At 42.3% G+C, this 25,180-nt stretch overlaps 1 protein-coding gene across 6 annotated transcripts; it reads left to right on the forward strand.

The window, feature by feature from the left end:
* On the forward strand, positions 1 to 21,203 carry lin7a (lin-7 homolog A (C. elegans)). 6 transcript variants are annotated; one of them, XR_011989583.1, is made up of 7 exons: positions 1 to 114; positions 5,367 to 5,485; positions 11,022 to 11,093; positions 15,154 to 15,363; positions 16,343 to 16,561; positions 17,074 to 17,195; positions 18,712 to 21,197. XR_011989583.1 is itself a non-coding variant. In XM_023838671.2 (6 exons), exons 1-5 carry the CDS (start codon positions 36 to 38, stop codon positions 16,559 to 16,561), a joined length of 699 nt encoding a protein of 232 aa, XP_023694439.1. In that variant the 5' UTR covers positions 1 to 35; the 3' UTR covers positions 17,074 to 21,203. The 6 variants fall into 6 exon arrangements, 5 of the variants coding, with proteins under 5 accessions (XP_023694439.1, XP_023694441.1, XP_023694442.1 ...); XM_023838671.2 differs by having other exon boundaries at positions 17,074 to 21,203; XM_023838673.2 differs by lacking the exon at positions 17,074 to 17,195 and having other exon boundaries at positions 18,686 to 21,195.
* The last annotated feature ends 3,977 nt before the right edge of the window (positions 21,204 to 25,180 follow it).

Below are 25,180 nucleotides of genomic sequence, written 5' to 3' on the forward strand. Positions count from 1 at the left end.
TCTCTCTCTCTCTCTCTCTGTCGGAGTTGCCACTGATGCTGCAGATTGTTGCTTTATCTCCAGCAGCAGCAGCAGCCATGGCGACAATGGTCCAACCGCTTACTCTGGATCGAGGTAGGACGCGGAAGAATTTCAGTCATACGCCACCTATTTTAGATCGCTTAGGCTTCGTCAACTTGTGATCGATAGATCGGAATGTGTAGGATGAAATATTGTTGATTTTTCCACTTGAAATGAAGACGATTTTTTAATCGGATGCATATAATTTATTACCCTATCTATACTAGAATATAATGTCTAACGCGCGTGAAGCTAGTTGATCCGCACGAGGCGATTTTCTCTGCTGTTAAAATTTCTGTATTAAGTCATACACTAAAATAACTTAAATAATTTTCATTACGTGGTTTATCACATGCAGCTTTTGCTATGAGGTTATGCATTAATATAACAATATTTGCTGATATCGCCTTTGATGTGTAGAGTTATCACCTACAGTGGTTGCGGGGTTTATATGCAGTTTGTCGATAAAGTATCGCTTCCTTGTTAATCTGATAACTTTTTGGAGACGTCTAGAAGAGGTGTCAAGCATGCAATGGATATTCTCTCAGTGGATGTTTTCAGGAGTATGCCATATAACTACCCGTATCATCTGAAGAACGTATACATGTATAACCTCCTATAAATAAGAAGCTCAGTCGATGTATTTCACGTTTATTTTCCACATCCTGGTCAAGCTGTGATGCGTTGTGGACGCAACACTTTTGAGGCGCAAACTGTACCCGATGGAAGTGGACCGTATTTTTTTTTTTACCATATCTGAGATTGTTACTCGAGAATACATCTACTTGTCATTTATGCTTTACTTTCCTGATCTTATTTCATGTTTTTATTTACTCATTGACTCATCCAAAATCAAATTTACACTTACGCTGTGCCGATTGCACGTTCATATTTGATAAGTATTTGAGTGTGTAGTAGCCTACGTAGATGTACTATTATTAGTAATAATAGACGCAAGCGGTATTAAATCGAATAGCCTATACGTTATGAAATGGGTTTTAAAATATTGTGCATGTGTACAGTGGTGTAAATGTGTAAACGTATCCATATACAGATTGTTCAGTTGTCCTTGAGTAACAGCAGTCATTATCGATGATGCGGTATCGTAGAAATATAGTAATTCGGCAATATACCGCTTCAAACGGTCTAGTCTGCCACATACTAATCGGAGAAAGTGATGTGTACATCTCTACAGCTATTAAAAGCAGGTATTCTCAAAGTCACAAGAAGAAGTATTCCTCCGAACTCTTGAACATCTAACCTTACTGAGAATCATAATAAATGTTAGCCTATAATTCGGAAACGACAATTAAACTGGAATGGCAACAGGTTTTGATCTAACATTTGGAATAGCGGACTCTTAATTATAATGAGCGTACTATAGTTCTTTATTTTCTGCCCAACTGAACAATACGAATCAAACAATGTTGTCAATCAGGTCACGCTGCACCTCTCATGCAAAGATCATTTATAACTGCAGCAAAGAGCAATCAAGTGACGTTTATTATAGTAACTCATGTTTTCAATATTCACCTTTTGAGGGTCCGTTTTTGAGGGTCCATCTTTCATAGCCGCTTAGCCTGTGCAGGTCCATACAGTTGTGTTTTCATTTTAAAGTACAACGTATTCAAGCACAGGGAAAAAAGAAAAGATTACAATGTCAGTAAAGCGCGCCATAAAAATTAATGCAACGCTAAACGTTATATAAATATTTATAAGGTACTGTTAGAATTGCTAATAAGTAAGGACGGGATGTGAATGGAGACTTTCGGTGATTATTTGATAAACTCCAAAATATGTCACGCGGGATTAGCTCCCAGGTTGGCCCCACCAGGAGCTATTACTCTGCAGAATTATTTATTTTGTCTCTGTTGTGCGGAATGTCAACATAGATCCAATTAGCAGTAATTTACTCCGTTTGAGTGATAGACGAGCTGAACTGACTTGATAGGAGTTTTAACTGTGGGCTTGGCTGGGTTTCATCCAATCCCAAGTGCTGGGGAAGTCATGTGATCCGAAAAATCACAAATATTGTTATTACTACATTAGAGAATAAGAGGTGGGTTTATCAAACCATAACAGAACTGACTGATCTATTATATTAAAACACAAACATTCCCTTGATGTTGTAATTGCTTTTATTGACGCATCCTGTCTATACATGAGGGATAAAAACTGGCCAGCACTGTAAAATAATGGTTTGGGGGTATATGAAATGTCATTGAATATTAATTTAGATTCACATGTGTGTTGTTATTGTTATGATTATCCGTCTTCCAACCAGTTACCCAGTACAGGGTCATGTGGAGTGTGGAAACATATGGCATAATCCAGCAGAACATCATGGATGCTATACCAGTCCGTCCCAGTACGTACGCAGTCAGGCACAATGTAGAGAGGTCAGTACACTTAGGTGGGTGTCCTAATTGTAAGGGTGTAAACCGAGATCGGAACCAGAGGATGGAACCGTGACCACCCCCACCCCCCCAAGTTAGGAGACACAGACTGGGGGCCAAATTCAAACCCCCAACCCTGAAATAGTTATGCCATCTGAGCCCCCTATTTTACATGTCAACAAACAAACAACAACAATAATTATAATAATGATATTGGGGGGGGGGGGGATCAATGCTAAATTTCTATTGCCAAATACTTGTATATCTTTATATGTTTCACATTCAGTGTATGACAGCAAAACAATTATCCGTCTGCGCTTCACTGAATTACACTGCATTGAACTGTTAAAAGCGGTCAGCTGGGTAAGCGAAGGTAATGAAGGGGCACAACACAGAAAGGTGTTTCTTCTGCTCCTTTTTTTACAACCAATTTAGCTCTTATACTGCGCTTTATGTCCTAGAACAACTATATAACACTTCTGGCCTGTTTGTCACTAGATTTGTGTTCTAGCTCCATCACCACCTATTACTTCAACTAGCCAGGCCTGACACAGCACCCCTGCAGCCTCGATTCTGTGCCCGCTGTGTATGCTGCATATTAATCTAAAATAAAGCCTATCAAATGCCATTTACCGGGATCATTTGCACCAGTGCTGCAAAGTTGAGGAAATTCTGGGCTCTGTACAGTAGGTTCTGTTTGATGGCAGATGTTCAGAAGCAAAAGGTCTTTAACGCAGAACGACAGTATAATCAAGGTTCCTCTTCACCTATTCTGGTATTAATGTATAGCTAATGTTATTTTCCTTGCTCCAGGCTGACATTTTAGCATTTCTTAGAATCGTGTGCATTTTAAAGTTGACTGCATGATGAGACGTGGATGTCCTTTTGCCCTTGTGGATGCTATAGGGCTTGTTTAGCATTTAATATGCTATCTAGTACTACAGCAAGTTAACCTTCAGATTGTCGGCACTGAGCAGCTTTACTATTATTATTTATGCAATCTAAAGGGATGCTTAGCATAGATGACTTACGGCATTTTCCTGACATTCAAGGTGCTGCTCGGTTCCTATTGGCTAGAATATGCATAGAAAAAAGCTTTAAAATTCAAGGCTCCTTCTGTATGGTTTGTTGTAACAAGTGCCAAGATCAACATGTTTTCTCAGGCCAGACATGCAGTGACAGAGGCAGCTGTAATTATGCAGTATTTCTAGTGAAACATACAGTATAGCCCTGGCTGTGGTCCTTCAGTCCTTTCTGAGGATAAGTACGCTAAACAGCGCCCTCATAGTCTGTCCTTGACCTGCCCAGTGCTGATAAATATGCAGTCACATGCCAAACCTCATCCAGCTCAGAGCTATCAAAGGCAGAAAAACTATAGGGACTTTTTTTCCCCTGGTTTTTATTATCTGTTTTCATACACAACGTCAAATGCAAAGCCAAATTTAAGGGGGAAAAGGCCAAACCCATTCAGGTACGACAAACACGTCCTGTTATCCTACAACGGCATAGTCAGGCTGGGGCTACCTGCTTCTATTTCCTCATTATTAGCAGAGAGCATAGAGCAACAACCCACACTCAGGTGCTTCTGCGAGGCGACGGTTGAGGGGGGTGCCTGTACTTGCACTGACCAGCAGCCCTCACGACCCTTGGTGTTAGCGTACCATGTCACGCATTGCCACCGTTTCACTTCCCAAAACCCAACACTCAAACAGCTAGATATTCCATTAGATACCTGGGCTGCATCCATTAGCAGCGATGCTGAGAGAGGCTTGGAGTAACAGATGCCACAGGTATCCATGGTAACTCCCATGCATCAAGAGCGTTAAAAGGAACCAGAACTGTTACAATAATGCTAGAAGACAGCAGCGATTATCTGGATCCTACGACAGGCTGGAAGTTAAACCAGGCTCTTCCAGTTGGCTGTGCAGTGCATGATCGGGGGAATCAATGCATTTAGACTTTGCTATTCCATAGATGCTTGCTGGAACATTCTCTGCACAGAGACGCCACCTCTCTGTCAGGCTGTTTTCATACCAAATCATCTTACTGACCTGTTGTCAATTAACCTAATTAGTTCTGAGATATTCGACCAGGTGTTTTGTTTTAGCATTACACAACTTTTCCAGTCTTTTGTTGCCCCTGTCCCAACTTTTTTGAAATGTGTTGCTGGCATCAAATTCAAATTGAGCCAAAATTTATCCTAAAAGAAAATTTCTCGGTTTCAGCATTTGATATGTTGTCATTGATTTGTAGGTCAATGTATTCTGTTTTTATTTACATTTTACACAGTGTCCCAACTTTTTTGGAAACAGGGTTGTACAGAGAGTAGTGACACTTTCGATCACTGCACTTAGGAGAGAAATCTGTCCTCCAGGAAATCAATACAGCTTTCATGTAGTGAGTTTTTTTCTTATGAATGTAAGCAGGGTTCAGTTCAAACACAGGCACTGCTTAATTAACAATTAGCTTCCTGTGTTTCTCAAAGCAGCCCCTCAAACAATAGCACACCGGCCTTTAACTTCCAGTGATTTCCAGCCATCTGCACCCTCACTGAGAAGCACATAATCGTAGGGGTCTCTAAGACAAGTTTGTGTGTATCGCTGGACAAACAACTTGTTTGCTGCTTAACAGGCCCAGCAGTCATGCACCATCCATGCCAGGGGGCGGTCCCTGAGGACAAGCCTGTCCTCTGATTCGCCCTTTGCCCATCACTTATGTGCACCACAGCTGCATTGAAAAGGGGCATAATTACATTCTCAGCCCTGGGCCCTAACCAGTCCATTCCCATTATTCTCTGGATTGATTCCCTCCAGCATCGCGGGTTTCTCGACAGGCTCACCTATTAAAGAAATTTAAGGGTCTTTTTTTCCCTCCCTTTCTTCCTTACTTTGTTCCCTCCCTTCTGCTGAGACGTGGCCAGGGCCATCGAGTTGCTGGAGAAGCTACAGGAGTCTGGGGACGTCCCGGCTCACAAGCTGCAGTCTCTCAAGAAGGTGCTGCAGAGCGAGTTCTGCACGGCCATCAGGGAGGTGGGTCCTGAAGGGGCGGGGCAAAGATCTGACTGCAGACAGCCTTATTTTACTGAGTGTGCTTATACTTTGTAGCTGCAGTCAAAGTTCAGACCATCACCTGCTTGGGCATTACCCCAGCCTGGGACTGTGGAGATCTAAAGACATCAGTCACATTGGGGCAAACAAGTTAAACCAAGGGCTGTTGGCAGACCGTTTCTGAAAGGTGAATTTAGTAAAGGTCTCTTCAGGTGAGAAATACACAAAAACATCACAGAAGGAACAGGGTTTATGAAAACAAAGGTGGCAGGGATTAATTGAGATTGGTTGCCAATCAACCATGTTCACCAGCCAGCTATAGGTGGACCTTCCTTTAATCCCTCGATGATTTATTTCTTTCCAGCCATGGGAGTCTCTGCAGAAGGTCTCACACTAAGGCAGGACATAGACTGTGGAGAGGGTGATAATTACTGTTAGTTTTGTAGGGCTCATTACTGGAGCAGTGCATCAGCTGGGCTCCTGCGCATTATTAGTAAGGTGGCACCTGTGCAGAAGGCGTGTCACTGTCACTGTCCTGTGATGATCTTCCGTCTCCATGCGTGAAGCTCCCACAGTGTCACCGTACAGTTACCCCCCACCCCCCCATCAGGGCCGTACACCATCCGCTCAGGAGTGAGTCCTCCTCAAATTTCTGCCGAGCTTCCTACCGCCAATTTACACTAACAGCCCAGAAGATTTTCCCCGCACCCCATCCGAAAGGACGTTCGGGGACATTTAATCATATTCCTCATTTTCAACCACCAGTTAATTTGTGTGCCGCCTTTTAAGATTAAACATGAAGATTAAAGCATTTTTACTGCCATTCATCACAGGGGACTCTGGTAAATGTCTCCGAATGAGCAGTTTTATTATGACAATTACTGAACCTCTATTGGAGAGCTGTCTTTCCAGATATACACACTTTCTGACGAGGTTATCACTTTATGACTGACTGGATTTTGAAACCATTTGGAGATATTACTGATATTGCTATCCAAGAAATACAGCATCTCCAAATGGCTTAAAAATACACTTCCACCCGATCAAATTTATATCTCCTCATTATGAAAACTCTAACAGTCTTTCAGACTCTATGAGGCAATCGTGGGAAGCACACTTGACAACGACATTACCCTCTATAACTAAATTCTAACCTATAGCTTTGTTTACTATATGGATTCTCAGCCTTTCAAAGTCTTATCTTAGCATTCATCTATCAGGGCAGGTAGAAACTGACTCTCACACTCGGTTGTCATGCCGAGTCACACAACTAGGGGGCAGGCTTCCTGCCAAATCGCCTTTGCATCTGCTCACTTGCTGGCAACCTCCCGGCGAAGCAGTCCCTTCCGGAGAAATGATGTTAATAGTTAAACTGCCCCCCCAGTGGATGGCATGTGAACCCGAGAAAAGCAGCCAGGGGTAAGAGGGACATGTAACTGCGATTGGTGCTCAATCCTGCAAGCATTTGGCAACGGCAACAAAATCCCCAGCCCAGTGCCAGTCAACACATCAGGCAATATAGGCACCTAAATAGGCACAGAAATGCCACCTTCTCAGTCCTCTGAGGGGGTGCCAATTAAGCTTGCCAGCACCCCCCCCCCCCCAGCTCCCCCCTGTAAGGTGCATGTAGAGTTGTACAAAACAAAGTTTAATTGGGCAGTGAAGCCTCCGTAAGGCTCAACGTGGGCTTCGGCCGGCCCTGTCTCAGCCAGAGCAGGTATAAGAGCTTATTGTGCATGTGGTGGTCCTCATGCCCAGGGGCCCATTTCATGTTCAGAAACTCCAGACGGCTGTTTGTACCACGGCGCCTCACACTGCTCTGCTGCAGGGTTTCAAAAACCCTTGAGAACCAGAAAACAGCAGCAGAAGCCCAAGGTTATCGGCAGAAAGTCTGGAGAAAGGTCAGACTGTGAAGCTGCAGCAAAGTTTCATGCCCGTTTACTCGTGTTGTGTTTCTTAGGTAACCACACAGCTGCAATGAGCCTCCTTTGAAGTGCAAATGCAGAGAAATGGAAATTTAATTTTTAATAAATGCGGATTTGTTAACATCTGCAGTTTTAATAAAAAGCTAAATTACAGGTTCAATAGATAGTTTTTTGAGATAAGAAGAAATATTCACTGTTCTAAAATAATGTTATTTTCAGAATGATTTCCTACAGAATACAGGACAGGAGATGACAGTTTGCTAAATTATTCATGATTCACTGTTAAGTTTGTCAGAAGTACCTTGTTTTTCTATTTGGTTTGATTGGTAACCATTTCCTTTAATTAAGATGTCAAACTTTCAGCGGGAGCATTTAATACACTTCATACGTCAAAATCAGTTTCATTACAGTTAAACTGTAAAATCATACTGTTGTGGATGTGTGAGGATGAAGGTGGGAGTTGTGCTATGCTGAACTATCTCGAGCGATGCGCTGAATGATGGGATGCCTCCCCTGGCAGTAGGGGTGGGCGGCTGTGGTACGGGACTGCTAACCGAATTACCGCCCACGCCGCTCTGCAATGTAAAACCAAACACACAGGACTGCTGACTGCAGAGAACGGATGGGCGATACCACTGATTTCACTTTTGGACGAATTCTCATTCGATCCAAGACTGGCATCACCAATGCCGATCCTGACACATAAAACTTGCCGAGTGGGGGGTGTAGGTTTGGCAACTTTGGTCAGCTGGCTGGAGTGAGATTTTCAATTCGAGACAAGTCTACACAAGCATGCAGATGCATTTACATGTATGTATCAGTTTTATTACATTGTAAATGGTTTGTAGGGTTTGCAAACTATCCCAATGCTTTTGATGTAGTTAATTTTAAGTTTACAATGGAATAACATAGATTTGCCGTGAGATTTCTTTCGTGAGCGTGAGGGTCTGAAAGCGTGAGTGTCATGCCAGATGCATGAGATTTGGCAACCCTGGGGATGGGGGGTGGGGTGTTCCGACAGATCAATGGTTCCATTTTCATAGATACTAGTGTTGGGGGACCTCGAAAGTCTTCCCTGTTGTCCTCCCATATAGGCTGCCTGCCTGCTGATAGTTCATGTCCTGCTCCCATTAAATCAATATTTTCAAACAACAGATATTTCATTTTCAATCCACACATCCCTACTGCAGAGGTCCTGTACACAGCTGTTCACTCATACGCTACAGTGGAAACTCACCTTACATTTATCTTTACCCTTTAGCCATACAAAGTCACTGCTTTCAGTTTTGCTCACAAAAACATATAAAATGTATGAAGACAAATGAATCACGATGTACCGTGTAGGCTCAATTGATCTCTAACTTTAGTAACAACCATTTTTAACACACCGTAATATATAAAAGCGAGTAAAAGCATCTGCGTGAAACTGTACTATCGTTAATGTGCCAGTGCGCTAAATTAAGGACACCACCTTTACGAGTTCATTAATTATGCACATAAAGGGTATTTATAACACCCAAATGCCCTGGCAGCTTTTGGAGGTCATGTGATCAGACCTGTCAGTCCTCCTTATTGACATTTTTACATATTTGGCAGATGCTTTTGTCCAAAGTAATGTACAAGGAAAATAGCACTTTACAAACATTTGTACTGTTAAGGGGTGAACTAGGCATAAGTGCAGCTAGGCTGAGCTTCCAATGAATGCCCAGGTACAAGTGAGAGCAGGATTGGAGCAGGAGCTACACAACAGCATCAAACAAAGCAAGAATAGTGGTGGTGGCAGTGGTGGCTTAATGGTTAAAGAAGCACACTCGTAATCGGAAGATTGCAGGTTCAAATCCCTGACCAGGAAGACACCACTGAGGTACCCTAAGCAAGGTACCGCCCCCAAGCACTGCTCCCCAGGCACTGAATTAGCTGCCCCCTGCTATGTCACGAAAGTCACATATGGGTTAAATGCAGAGGACACATTTCGTTATTGTGCACTGTGTGCTGTGGTGTGTCAACAATGACAAATAATCACAAAAAAATAAAAAACATAATTATACTTATAAGACTATTCAGTGACTAATGACGTTATGCAAGCCTTTGGTTGCAGCCTCTGAGGTCCATCTTTGCTGGTTTGTTATTTCTGAGGCACCATTCAAAAGGTTATTCTGGGGGCCCCCACTAGGGTAGTGACTCTTTGTGACTAACTGGGGGCCCCCAGACCTCGGGACCCCCTCAAAAATGCCTGGTTTGAATGCTTGAAAATACCGTTGAAATACCATACACCGCCATTTAATGTCTGGATGGTTTGAAAAATTAGATATTGCCAAGTATAGGGGAGTAACGATATACTCAGCCCACGAGGCGAGACGAGACACGATATTGGGTTCACAAGAACGAGACGATATTTTAACAGTATTTTAAGGAAAACTTCATAGAGGAAATATATTACTAAAAAGCAGCCTATTATTTGATTAATTTGAAAGACAAAAAATGCTGAATAATGCAGATGTATGGTGAAATGTTTCAAATAATCACAATCATCATATGCAGTAAAGAACAGAACAAATATCGAACACCATAAAATATTTGACCACAAACTCAAATGACAGGCATTCTCTCGTATTTCACTACTCAATTGAACATAAAATAGAATATAAATAAAACAATATAAATAACAAACATAATTTTTTTTTTGTTTTTTTCACCGGTTCAGTGGATGTAAGTAAAGAGCTATGATGGTACTGAAAATGGCTTTGCATAGTAGTAGTGTTAGCCTCTGTGTACGGCATTATTTTCCTACAATGCTTACAAGTGGCTCGTGTTTTGTCTGTCACTATCTCGCGGTCTATATTTTCCGCTGGGTACCCAAAATGCTGCCACACAAAAGATTTAAAAGTGTCTGGGGCATCTACTATGGTAATTTCGTCAGACGCCGACATGCTTACATCAGCTGATTTGCAGCGCCTTCGCGAGACCGCCTTTCACTCTAACGAGAAATCTCGTCATTTTGCAATATCGCCAGATCTCGTTACACCAGTAGCCAAGAATACTCGACAGTCGGTTGGCCTTAAATGGATTTGATTTACATGGGACCGGCAGAATGTGAAACACCCCTCCCGAAAGCGAGATCCTAGCCCAAGCCACAGATATGCAGCGGAGTTCTAGGGCAGAAGCTTGATTTTGTCCTCAGCTCCTGACAGAGAAGCTAGTAGCTCACAGCTGGGGAAGTGCAGGGCCTCTGGTAACACACACACCTCCGTGTGTAACAGACCTATTCATCACGCTAATGTCAGTAAGGCTGTGCTGCTTTCACACATCGCTGCTACTGTGTGTTTATTCTGCGCCGTTTCGTTTATTCGACCAAACCGAAATATGTAAAGAGGGAAAACAGATGTAGATGGATGCATCACTGCAACAGTATTTTAATGGATTTTGATCTAAACATTAAGCAAACATTATTTGTTGAACAGCAGAGGAAAACAAGTTTCCAAAAGCCAGCACACTTGTCAGTCAGGAGGCAGCCTGCCTGGAGGCTGACGGCATTTACTCTTCTGTCTAACAGCATCTATCCGCCCCACCACCCCTCTCTCCTGTCTGTACAGGTCTATCAGTACATGCATGAGACAATAACAGTGAATGGCTGTCTGGAGTACCAAGCCCGGGCCACGGCTAAGGTAAGCCCTGCTCTCCCCTGCTGCTGTCACGATACAGAGTCTCTATGTCACAATACACAGTGTCTGCACTCTACTGTCACGACACGCATTTTCTACGCTCCCCCTGCCGTCACAACACACATTCTCTACACTTCATCCTGCTGTCACAACAGACATTCTCTGTGCCCCCCCCCTGCTGTCACGACACACATTCTCTACGACCCACTCTGCTGTCATGACGTGCATTCTTTACACTCTCCCCTGCTGTCACGATACGCATTCTCTACAGTCCCCCTGCTGTCATGATACAGCATCTGTACACTCCTGCTGCAGCCAGGGCTGTTGCATTTCTTACACTTAAATTTATTCAGCAGTACTAAGTACTAAGTGATGTACAATTTATTCCTAAGTACTAAGTGATGTACAAGTGAGGCAAATAATATATTTCAAGCATACAGCTGTCAATGAGCCAACTAAGTATGAGTGCTAACCTTGAGCTTTCAGTGAACGACCAGTATAAAGTACTGGTTAGCATCAGAGCAGGAGCTGAACAATACATCACAATAGATTACAGGCACAGGACTCAAATAAAACACACCACACATATATACAATATGTACAGTTTATTTAAAACTACTTACAATCAAGGGTCAAACCCTATGATAATTCCATGCAAATGTTTAATAACAAAAACAAACTCCATATACATGATAGCATATTATTTTTAACTGAAAAAAATGTACATTTTCCAGTTTCCAACTGATTTTGCCCTTTGTTTAGAATATTTTAAAAATTGCATTCCAAAATTGCATGCCAGTCAGACATGGCAGCATTAGATGGCAGAATAGATGGTGGAGATGTTTCACATGGTGAGACTGTGCAAGTGAATATTAAGATCCTCTTCAGCAGAGGTGAGAGGCTAATCTTGGCCCAGAAGGACCCGTCCACTCCTGGCGTTATCTACCGGCCGGAGATGCTGGCAAACAGTCTGCAGTGTTACAGATAAAGCTCACCCATCACTGGAGTATACGAAGCAGATTCTCTTATTTATTTGCCAGCCTTCCTTGTTTGGAGAAGAACCAGGCAGGCTTCACACGCCGCAAATATGTCTAGCGCCTATTACATGCGTTTGTTGGGGGAAGGAGTACGTCAACACAGAATATGCAAACAATGGAAGAAACTGATGTAATACGTAGCAAAAGAAGAATAAAAGACTAAATCATCATGGTAAGATGGCTTTTCAAAAGTTAGCATTCGTCTCCTGTGGGATCAGAACAACTGTAAATTTACCTTAGTTTCTAAAGTCATACACACTTTCATGTACTGCACCTCTTTTAATTGGGTCTGTTTCATAATAATATTGGATATCCTTTGTTTGGTCCTGTTAGCCAAGTGCCTAAACAGTAGCCAGCTACGTAGATTCCGACAACAGTCGTAAGCCAAACGTTATAATATGGTATATTTTTCGGTACAGTTTGAAAGAAACACAGAAGTAAACACTGTGGTCACCTGGGCAGTGGGCAGCCATGGTATCTCACCACACCACACACTGAGTGTCTGATGTTAGACCTGAGGACCAACGGACTCTAAAATAATTTACTCAGGTTAATAGACAGCTTAGTGGAATGAGGGCCCTGTTGTGTGGTTAGTCGAGAAGGACCTGTACCGAAAGCTCTCTTAAAGGAGGAGCTATTCAAATCGCACTCTGCAATGTTCTACAGTAGATGACACTGATGTCTGGCCAAAGCATAGACCAGTAAAGCTTTCTGCTAGACTATTCTGGGAGACCTGTTTTTTTTTTTACCCAAAGGAAAAGCACTATCTGTGTTGGCGTTTAGCAGCAGACATAAGAAGCTTTCGTTAGCCCCTATAAAGGCCCTGCGGCCTCTAATTCTCCGTCAGACTTCTGAAGCTATCGCCGGCCTCTCTGCTCCTCGCTTAAACATCATTGCTGACACCGCGATAGCAATTACAGCGGGATAATCAAGGTGCCGCGATGCCTACCTCTTACCCTCTACAAACGGGCAGTGAGATCAAATGACTAAGAAGCGCTACAGAAGGCCTTTAAAACGCTATGCATTTCATTCAAAGACAATGACAGATGTCTTGTTACGCACAGACCAGCTTTAAATTCATTTCACACTTTGCCCGATGGAGGACATGGATTTTTTTGTAGCGCTGTAACTAAGCTCTGGATTTTCAGAGCAAATACCTGTTTATAATTGTAATTTTTTAATCAGTGCTGAACTAATTTGGATAAGTGCTGATGATTTTGTTAGGGAGGACTGCAGCGGTGCCATCTTAGGGCTGATCTGCACCCGCATGTGCGAGCTGACCAGCTGTACCAGGCAGGATGGCACGGGTGCTAAGAACTGCAGGAAAAGGACAGGCTGCATTTCTTAAACTCGCAGGCACCCCGCCACTGTCAGAGGAGGAGCACCGCGACACGGATTCTCCTTTCCTGATAGCGGAGTTGGACAAACATCTAAAGGTTAGGAGAGGTCACGGCGTGCATGGGAATGCAGATTCACACCGCGGCGATGTCGAGAGAGACTGAGACAGAGATGAAGTGAAGTTTCCTGACGTAAGGATTGTAGACCTCCTTCTGTCGCCGAGAAAAAGGAGAGCAGCTCTCGGTGGAATTTATGCATCCTTTCTAGATGGCGAGATTCATCCAGAATACCTACAATACCGAAAAACACCTACAGGGGGTGTTCCCAATGCATCCCATACACTTATACGTAATATGTAATGTTAAACTAACACTCTTCATGACTGTATTCCTTGTACTAACAAGTTTTTAAATACAGCTCAGAGGATTTCCGGAAGATCTGACTAACAAAATGAAATGTGCAGAGAACTCTTAAGCTGGGGATTTGACCTCATTTATCCAGGCTGCTTTGCTCTCTCTCTTCTATATTGCTAATCTGCAGCTGAATTCGAGAAAGAGGGCGACATATCAGACCAGCAGTCCAATGACCACTGTACCACTCAGCAAAGCTTTTACCAGTGTTATGTGATGGCATAGAACATACGAATCTGCAGCCTGGCATAGAGCATACGAATCTGCAGCCTGGCATAGAGCATACGAATCTGCAGCCTGGCATAGAGCATACAAATCTACAGCCTGTGCTACAGGACTTAAGTGATCCGTAAAGTTTGTAGTTCTTTGTCAAGTCATCAAGCCATGTTCATGTACATTGTTATGTCCTAAGACATCCTTAATTATGTTGGCACCAAGATGTTGTGCATATGCATGGATGTTGCCCACACTCTCTTACGGCACCCTGCACAACTAAGCGGTCCAGGGGTTAGAGCGCCATAACAGAAACAAAACAAAAAGGAGAAATTCTCAGATTACAAAAGTTTTTAATCAAAACAGCTAATTACAATAGTTGGGAGCATAACATAAACCTCAGGAGGGGGAAAGGCCAAAATAACAAACCAACCGAGACTAGCTATTCGGAGTGGAACTACCTTACCTCAAAACACAAAAATAAACTGGTCTGGGGCTGCCAGCAGACTCCGCTTAGATTTCCTCCTGCTTTGGACAAAAGTGTCTGTTAAACATATAAGCATACGGATTTGTTAGTCTGGTATAATGGGGAAGCGACCTTTTACGTGAACCTTGCAGAGTAACAATACCTGAATCAGTTAAGCACATAGGGACTTCTCACCCATCCATGGTCCATAATTGATTACCCAGCACAGAGTCGCGGTCAGCTTGGAGACAATCCCAGGAAGCGCCGGGAACAAATTGGGAGACACCCTGGATGGGATAGCAAACTGTCACAGTGCATTTACACACAAGCACAAAATCATTTAAAGGGAAATGTAGGAACACACTGACCTAACTCACCTAAACTGCATGTCTCTGGACTGTGGGATTAAACCCCGAAAAGCACGGGGAGAGTATGCAAACTCCACACACAAACCCAGGGAAAGGAATCGAACCCACAACTCCGGAGAAGACCCGTTGAGTTACCACACTGCCTGCTTTCGCATAATGTCATAGATATGTCTCAATGTAGATGCATAGTAAAGACCTTTTTACATGTTTAAACCTCCCCCCTCCCAAAAGGCAACAGTTGCAGCCTTTGCTGCCAGCGAGGGCCACTCGCATCCCCGTGTGGTGGAGCTGCCCAAGACGGACGAAGGGCTCGGCTTCAACGTGATGGGCGGCAAGGAGCAGAACTCGCCCATCTACATCTCACGCATCATCCCGGGGGGCGTGGCCGAGAGGCAAGGCGGCCTGAAACGGGGCGACCAGCTGCTGTCCGTCAACGGTGTGGTGAGCCCACCCACCTTATTTATGGAGATGCAAGCGGTCGTCACGACAATTGCTATGGGGATTTTCACTGCTTTACTCTTCAAGTGCAGATCAATAGGGGCTACCTTAACACACTTGTGTTTGTGATTTTGATTGAATCTGTACAATTCTGAAGTTATGGCCATTCATAACGATGGTATCATGTAGATACCATCGTTTCGTGAAAGGGGCTTTTCCCAGCCCATAATAAATCATATCGCTGTCCAAACGTGCCTTGATGGATCTGTGAAATATTGAAAATATTTCCAGCTTTTGATTTGTAGGATAAGCCTGTATCTGTTGTCGATGTGGCTCTTACAAAAAGCTTGCAATATGCTGAATATGTAGCGCTATACAATAACTAGTTACTGCCATAAACAAGATGATGGTTTCACTTTTAATAGGTTATTCCCCGCTGAAAAATACTATTAATAATAATAAAAAATAATAATAATAATAATAAAATAAAAATACATTTTATTTTCAGCGCCTTTCAAAACACCCAAGGTCACTTAACACAACAAATCACAAATACATAAATAAATAATTAAAAAATAAATAAAAAAATAAATTAAAAAAATAAAAATAAAAATACTATTAGTAGAAATAAAATGGCTGCTTACACAATTTGCTTCCGAAAGAATTAATCACATTTTGCTGGTATTTAGACTATCAGACTATGTCATTTCTCTTTGTTTAATGGCGTTTTTAATTAAGCCACAAATTTTATTCTTGTTGCACTAAGCGCAAACAACTGTTAGTATCTGCAGTGAATTAATGAATAATTCATCTGGCATAATATAACTCTGATTAAATCATGCGTAACAAAATGAGAAATATTAATGATTTATTTATCCATTATGTATACTCATAAATAGCTACACCCACAGCGCCTCCATGAGGGTCGAGGGTGTCAGAGCGACGCCTCAATGACCGCCCGCTGCCGCGTGTCCCTGTCCAGAGCGTGGAGGGGGAGCACCACGAGAAGGCGGTGGAGCTGCTGAAGGCAGCCAAGGACAGCGTGAAGCTGGTGGTGCGCTACACGCCCAAAGTCCTGGAGGAGATGGAGGCGCGTTTCGAGAAGCTTCGCACGGCCCGACGGCGCCAGCAGCAGCAGCTGCTCATCCAGCAACAGCAGCAGCAGCAGAACCCGGCTGCCCAGCAGAACCACACCTCGTAGGTGAGGCTTTTCATTGCTTTCAGGCCCCCAGAGGAGACAGGACCTCGGGCCTAAATTCTGTAATCCCTCACCTGCCGGGCCATACCAATGCCATGGTAGGGGGTAAGGGGCGTGGCCTAATCAGGAACGAACCATTCCAGCACCACACAGCAGCCATAGTTACAGAGCATCCACAAGGACAACAGCTGAAGCTCCAGTCTGAAATATTACTGTAAAAATGTATCAAATGCTTTTGTTCTACTGGGGCTCAATAAATACTGTTTATCCTTGAGGGCTGACACCTCTTTTGTGCTGTGGCCTTTAATGCATGAGAAAAATGAACCAGCCCTAATTTATTATGGCATCAGAAAAAAGGTAGTTAAATGTGTTTCAGAAAGCGCTCTGGGAAGCCCGCTGGGAATAATTTGGCGTACTTGCCGTTTCAATCATCTCTGCAGACGCACCAGCAGCAATAATCTTATTCCTTGGATGTGTGAAGGGCTTTTTAATGATTTATTGTTTAACAAATACAGTGTCTGACTACAATGCGATCAGGGTGGATTTGTAACGCCACAGCATGGAAATCACGGACCGTGGGAGATTCGCATGCTAGCCGGGGAGCAACAACCAACTCACAAACATTTAAATAGTACAGGTACTTCAAATCGATACATTCCCTACTTGATGTGTCATTCTGCTCGCCCATGGATACAAAGGGAAATTGAAATAGCTTTCTGTCTTTGCTTCATCATTACTCAAAGGTTTAGTTTGTTCCATCATTACTCAATGCCGTAGCTGTATTGACCAACAAATTTAAGGTTTCTGTAAACTGCAAGTGCTATAAACAGACAGAATGAAATTAACTCCAAAAACAAATATTCAATGTAAAGATAAACAGTAAACCACAGACAGCAGAAACGTCCATGGTCAGACTAGGTATGTAATAAAATACTGGGTGCCCCCCCCCACCACATATCTGTTTGCTCCCCAGGTATGTAGCCAGGTAGTGAAATTGAACCCCCAAATTTGTTCCTGCCCCCAGATTGGCAAAATCTACCCAGGGGAATCTACTCCAATCTAACCCCCCCCCCCCCCCCCTGTTAAAAATCTACCAATAGTGACCTATCCCTCATTTATTTCTCGCTTCCGTGGCTGCCTTTGATGCAGCTCCGGGTCCGAAGAGCGCTATATGGACCAGATCCTTCATGCCGAAATCCCAGAAAGTCCTTCACGTTAATCCATGTGAGCATGTGAGCTGTGTGTGTGAGTGGAGCAAGCTGGCGTCCTACATAAATGGGCTGGCAGGATGTACGAGTGTGAAATGGACCCCCTGGCACGTGCATAAGCGAGCTGCTCAGTGCTCTAGCTGGTTGAAAGCAGCATTTGTGAGTTTTTAAATAGGCATGTGGTGATACAAATGAAGAAATATATCCATTCAGTCAACTGGTTATCATTTGGTCAGGGTCTTGGGGAGTCCCAGAAATATACACACACACACACACATGCACACACACACACACACACACAGAGCCATATCTTTGTGGGGACCATCCATTCATTCCTAGGGGCAAAACCCTAATCCCAACAATGATGACCTTAAACCCTACCCAGTCCTAACCTTAACCATAAGAAACCAAAGGAAATGGAAGACTTTTGACTTTTTTAGTTTTTTGATAGTTAAGTCACGTATTTTATAAAGCTGAGTTTCCCCTTGTGGGGACCAAAAAATGGTCCTCATAATGTCAAAATAATTGACATTTGGTCCCCACAATGTAATACACACACACACACACACACACACACACACATACACAAACACACACACAGCAGGAGCAGGGTTCATTAAAAAGGGACTGTGCTCATAAACAACATTATGTATTTTGATAACTACTAATTTACCGGTTGCCGATTGTTTTAATGGGTAGGTGCATCCTGTGTAATTGAGATTTTACTGGCAAATTCATTCATTATAAAAATAGCTGCACTTACCAAACAACTGGCATTGTTTAGATGGGGGACAATACTGTGCAAATAAGAGACGTAATTTGTCGGCAACGAAAGCTCGATTTGCTTCTAACCGGCAAACCGTGTTGAAAGTTTGCGCACAGAACCTGCCCGCTGAAGCGCGCTAATCTCTCCCCTCAGCTTCTGTCCTGCTCTGCTTCCCACAGCTTCTTCCACAAGAAGAAGAAGTAGAAGATCGCGGTCAGGCGGCGTCCGGAGCGCGCCCCCGTCTTCAGCGCGTTCCCCGAGAGACAATGAAACGTCTATTTTTCAGTCTGGGCTAGTCCACCTTCCACGAAGCTGCTGTACCCCCCTAGCTGAAGAGCGGCGTAGTGAACACCCAGGATATGTACCCTAAACCCTACACACTGGTGCTTGAAATACACACACACAGACACATGTATGATCCTGTGCAAAGGCAGGTCTGCACTTCGCATAGAGTAGTCGTTACTGTATAAAAACTGTTAAAAAACAAAGCCCCTTTGTAGACTGCAGAATACTACACCATCCTGTTCCTTGTTTCTGTTTTTTATACCTAGTTTACTGACTTCTTTCTTCTTTGCATAATTTACTTTGTAGAAAAAACAGTGTCCCTGTGATGTTTGTATCCTGACTGTGTAAATGAGTACTTATATGTAAGATTTGGTCCGGTTATGAATACATGACTTTTTTTTTTACCTAATGTACTGTAGCGATAAACTGTTTTGTATGGAAACACTAGCAGCTCAGCAATAAGACTCGCTAAGCAGGGGGCACAAGGCTGAAGAACACGTGGATGGACTTCCACAAAGAAAGGAGTCAGGCATACCAGCCCTGAAGGAAAAATGGATGGGAAGACAAGTTTTTAATGTCTCTTCCTGTGGAAATGATTTGGCATGAAAGAGTGGAAAAAGCAGACCTTTACTGCTAATCAATAATATGAATTTAATCTAAAAAAATAGTGAATTATGACTGGAAAGTAAATGCCACGACTTGAATTTTATGATAGTAATTTACTGTAGTTCTATCATGAAGGAAAAACCATAAAATATATAATCACCAAATTTAATACAGCAAAAATAATGTTTGTGCTGTGTCCATGAGGCAAACTACAGTAAAAAAAAAAGATATGCAGTATATATTTATTAATTTATAATATTTTGTTATTTTGGGACATTTCTATTTAATAGTTTGTGTCAGAAATTTTATGAGAAAAACAATGTTTCAGAAGAATGTCCTACGTATAACAGTATAAAGAAAGATACATTCTGCTGTACTTTACGTGAGGTTCACGGGTGTAAAATCACTGCTAATGTACTAGGATGGTATACCATGAAAGATACATTCTGCTGTACTTTAGGTGAGGTTCACGGGTGTAAAATCACGGCTAATGTTACTAGGATGGTATATTGTGAAAGATACATTCTGCTGTACTTTACGTGAGGGACACGAGTGTAAAATCACTGCTAATGTTACTAGGATGGTTTACCATGAAAGATACATTCTGCTGTACTTTAGGTGAGGTTCACGGGTGTAAAATCACGGCTAATGTTACTAGGATGGTATATTGTGAAAGATACATTCTGCTGTACTTTACGTGAGGGACACGAGTGTAAAATCACTGCTAATGTTACTAGGATGGTATACCATGAAAGATACATTCTGCTGTACTTTAGGTGAGGTTCACGGGTGTAAAATCACGGCTAATGTTACTAGGATGGTATATAATGAAAGATACATTCTGCTGTACTTTACGTGAGGTACATGGGTGTAAAATCACGGCTAATGTTACTAGGATGGTATATAATGAAAGATACATTCTGCTACACTTTACGTGAGGTACATGGGTATAAAATCACAGCTAATGTTACTAGGATGGTATATAATGAAAGATACATTCTGCTGTACTTTACGTGAGGTACATGGGTGTAAGAATCACTTACTAGGAAGGTATATAATGAAAGATTCTGCTGTACACTGAATACTGCCTCCAGATGTCCCTTTCATTCTGTCACTGGCAGTTGAGACTCCTGTATCTGATTCTCTTTCACCTTTTCCGGACAGAGGTGTTGGGTCTTTTCTTTACAAGGAGAGTACGGCTAAGTGAACTGCCACAGTGCTTTTGAAACCTGCCCTCCAGCCGGTACTTGACTTGGTCCCGTTCCGCCTCCGTGATTCCATCCCATTCTAATGTCATGGTACACTTCTCTTAGTAAGGACTTTGTCTTGTTTGTTTCTTCCATGTCTGTTACGTTTTAATGAAGGTGAGTCTCTGAAACATCCACAGAGCATAAATATCATACCTTGTGACTAACAAAGTGAGGCTGAGGACTTTTCACCTCAGTGAATTCCTGTCCTGCCAGACCACTCATCTCTGTATTTTTGAATGCTTGTATTTTCAAGGCTGTATGTACCATATTATACAGAAAAAAATCTGTGATATGCAATTGTTATAAATATTATATTTGTATAAATAAATATATGTGTGCAACATATTTGTATGACGTAAACAATGTAGAAACTGTATTGTATTCTTCGTTAGGGCACAAATATGCTTGCTTTTCTCAGTATCCAGAGTGTGCAGCATCGTCGAAACGTGGTGATATATTTATTTATTTGAAACACAGAGGATGTGGCAGCCGCACGACACAAACTATTAAATTCTTATTTACAGCTCAGGAGGAGTAATTCTTTACTCCTCTGACACCTCTGATTGAAGGAGGCGTGAAGCAATGCATTTAAAATGTGCCCGTTATTACTCTGAGCCGTGTCGTAACTTCCAAAAAGGCTAAATATTAATGAAATTACAGACGTCAGACTCGAGAGGTAACGTAAGGCGCATAGAATATAACGTAGAGGTGTAATGATCTCGGTAAATAGGAAAGCGAGGTGAAGATTAGCGATTGTCTATTCCCAGCATGTCCGTGACTGGCAGAAAAACACATCATTGGCATGCGCTGTTAGGTTAGCCTTTGCAGAGAGGCTGTGTTGACTTACGGCCAACTCCGTCTGTTTTTCCCTTCCCTCACCACACACACCCTTACCCTACCTGGGGGACGCAAATACGTATGTTACCGTCATGTGATTTACTGGCGGTCACAGCTGCACTCCCCCCTCCAACCACTAGGGGCGGCAGAGTCACCCCCGACATTTTACTCCGTAGCTTGATAACTATGGAGGGAAAAAAATAGTTATTTCTACTATCTTGCATTTAACTATAGCTGAGAGGCTGAAAGCACTTCTTAAATTTTGATACATGCTCAAACTAATCCTTATTAAATCCTGTAAGTCAACCCTTTCTTTCAAATTAATCATCAAAATGTTGAAATAAGGACGTCAAAGACAGACAGCTTGCTACCACTGCTAAACTGTAGACATTGGCTCAACGTGGAAGAAGAAGTCACAGATATTAACAACAGCAAACAGCAATACTCGCTTTATCAGTGCTGTTATTCAGTGTTTTTAAAGATGTTGGCTCTCTTAACACGAGACATCAAAGGCAGTAAGCAGTCTTCCAGTGACAGTGCTCACTGCATGAAAGGGGAATAACTGTCTCCTGGGCTGAGTGTAAACCTTGGATGTGTAAGGTTGGGGGAAATGGCAGATTAAGGACCTGCTGATTTAACTTGCCAGGTGAGCTGTGTTCTCTGCTTCCTCCAGTGAGGCATTTAACCGGAATCCGGTTCAATTAAGCATTCAGGTGTGCAAATTAAATAGAAAAGCAGTCAGCAACTCCATTACGGAATTACAACTTAGCAAAAAAAATTCAAAAGTTACATTTCAAAACGTATATTTGCACTGTAGCTCAGGAATACATGCAGGACGGGTTTAAATGTAACGTCACAATGACTGCATTATCCACACTATGCTGGGGTGTGTCAGTGTGACCCTGTCACTGCTGCAGACGGCTGTCACTGTCATCTGCTGTCCTGGCTTTGCAAACGTCAATGTGTCACAAGGTCAACTTTAAACCCTGAGACCTACAGGGTACTATAAGGTCAAACTAGCTGGTCTCACAGACACAAAGACCCACATGAAAAGAAAAAGGTCCTATTTTAGGAGAACTTCTCCACATTTCCAGCCATTTATGTCTGTGGTGACCTCAATAGAACCACGCAGCACTAGGTTTTAATGATTAAGTTGCCTTTCCAGAATTTCACACACGGACTGTCCTCACTGTCCTCAAACCCAGAACGAAAATCGCACGCTAGATAATTTAGCACCAGTTCTGCTCGACTCAATGGGAGCTTCATTCTGTCACCATGGAGACCACACAAATACCTGCCAGAAGCCAAAAATAAACTCCATCCCTGATATGACAGTGGGATGCATCTCAATGCTCATTTGGAGGGTAGAATATTCAAAAATACAAAAAGACCTTCTTATCAATAAAACACATTTTTTCCCAGCCTGGACTTGATCAAAATGCATGCTGGGAATTCTATTGACATGCCAACGGGGAACCAGCAATCAGGGATGTTCTACTTGTGGAGCATTTGTACAGCTGCAGGTGGCTTCCTGCAGCAACTGACGCATTACCTGTGACAAGAATAACAGGCTCTTGGAATCAGCAATGCAACGTTTTCCAAGCAATTGCGTGGGCTGCAACTGACCAATGACATGACCAGAAGTCAAAGGCATTAACACTGGAGTTAAAGCAAGAGGCTCTCATTAGATAGAAAACAGAGCTGTTGGCCCCTTTTTCCCTCTCTCTGCCTTTCTGTAATGGTTTATAGGTTTCCGTGCCCCTGATGCTGAAATGGGAATGTAAGTACTGTATCTGGAGGGATGAAATCCTTTGCACCCTCAGCAAAATAAAATGCTTAAGATCCCTCTCTCATATTATTCATTTCAACATATCATAACATTTCAAAAAGCCTTTACAATTATTCTGACATAGGTGTTCTTGAATTTACCAGTCTTTTACACAAGTTTGTTCATAAACAAATAAAAAGCAGAACGATTAACATTACCTATTTCTTTGACTCTTTTGTTTATGTTTTAAACCTGTTCATAATACTTGCATCACTTTAAAGGTGCATTTACATTTTGAATACTTGGAATGGGCAATTGCAAACTAAATCTGCTCCATAGACTGTCACCAAATAAAACCGATTTTATGACTAATTTCCTGGGTAGGAAGCCTGCATGAACTTTAATTAAGGCAGAGCAAAAACCCAAAGCATTCATTTAATACCAAGAGGGTGTATTTGAGTCCTGCTGGCTGTACTAGCCCACTTTACCATGAAAGCATTGGTCAGATTAACACTGAAATGGCTTGAAAAATATTTATGACCTGTTTATTTTACTTAGTCCTACAAAGCAAAAGACTTAAATGTATACATTGTAGAATATATAAAGTCTGTATCTATTCTTATACATAACAGGCAAACCAGCCAACCCAGGAACGCATAATAAAATAGGTACTACAGTCTGACCTGGAGAAGTATGATCTTCTGCACTGTACCACCTCCTTCAGCAAAGAGGCTACAGCACTGGGGGCACAGTGCTCCACCTGGCTTCCTATACCAGGGGTGGGGAACCTGTTCCATGGAGGGCCGCTGTGGGTGCAGGTTTTTGGGATGACCTCTCAATCAGCCAATCACAGTGGGTCCCCAGGACTGGAGTTGAGAACCACTGTTTTATTATTCACCCCAGAAACTGGCATCGGGCCTCCATGGATTAGGTTCCCCACCCCTGCTACTGTATGTACCCTCCCCTGGGCCATCCAAAGCAGTCAAGGCCCAGCCTGTGTCTTTCTCCTATTCACCTCAAGGGGGCACACTGGTTGAATCTAAGCAGGGGGTGTGGTCAACAGTGGGAATAGGATCCTCTAAATCTCCAAGTTGGAAGGATCCTCAGTCTGAGACCAAAGTGTCTCTTAGAAATATTCTTCCTACATCGCTTAAATTCTGCAAAAATGATTTTCAGGAGTCACCCATCAGAACAAGGTAAACATACACACTTACACTTAGATGTACATAATATTATTAATATTCTTAGGTCACAGTACTTAATTACATTTAGTTCTGTACCAGAGACCAAGAAACTGATCCACACTGGTTGAGTCATTTTTTTTTAAAAGCTCTTAGAAAAAAATCTTAGTAATAAGAACAGATCTGCCTGTCACCATCATTTAAAATAAAAATAATTTGCCAAGGCTGACTGACATATCTGAAAACAAACGCTGACAAAAAGTGGCCGAATGCTTCCTTGCACCAAGTTTTTCTGAGTGTCCAACGGTTGCTCTTTAATAATTATTAATTATATTATTCAAATATTTCGCACACTTTGTTCAAGACATACTATGTGATGGCAAATACTAAGTATTCAGATCGTTAATACTGCACAGACTAATTATGTTAAAATGTATTATACATTTAATATGAAAAGTTCAAGAGAAATACATGACTTGATTTAAAAATGCATAATTTAATCACTGATTTTCACAGCTAATTAAACCTGAAAACTGACATATAACACTTCATCTGCGTCGAGCTAGATAGCTGCAGAACATCTCAGTTTGAACTCAAACAAGACGCGGTTTTATCAGTCAGCCAAAGGGTTACACAAAACCTAAACGAAAGAGGTTTTGTGTGAGTACTACGAAAAGAGGACTAATATACGCCAGAAAGAAAAAAAAACAGTGTCCTCCTA

This window comes from Paramormyrops kingsleyae, chromosome 1 (assembly GCF_048594095.1).
Source record: "Paramormyrops kingsleyae isolate MSU_618 chromosome 1, PKINGS_0.4, whole genome shotgun sequence".
Lineage (NCBI taxonomy): Eukaryota > Metazoa > Chordata > Actinopteri > Osteoglossiformes > Mormyridae > Paramormyrops > Paramormyrops kingsleyae.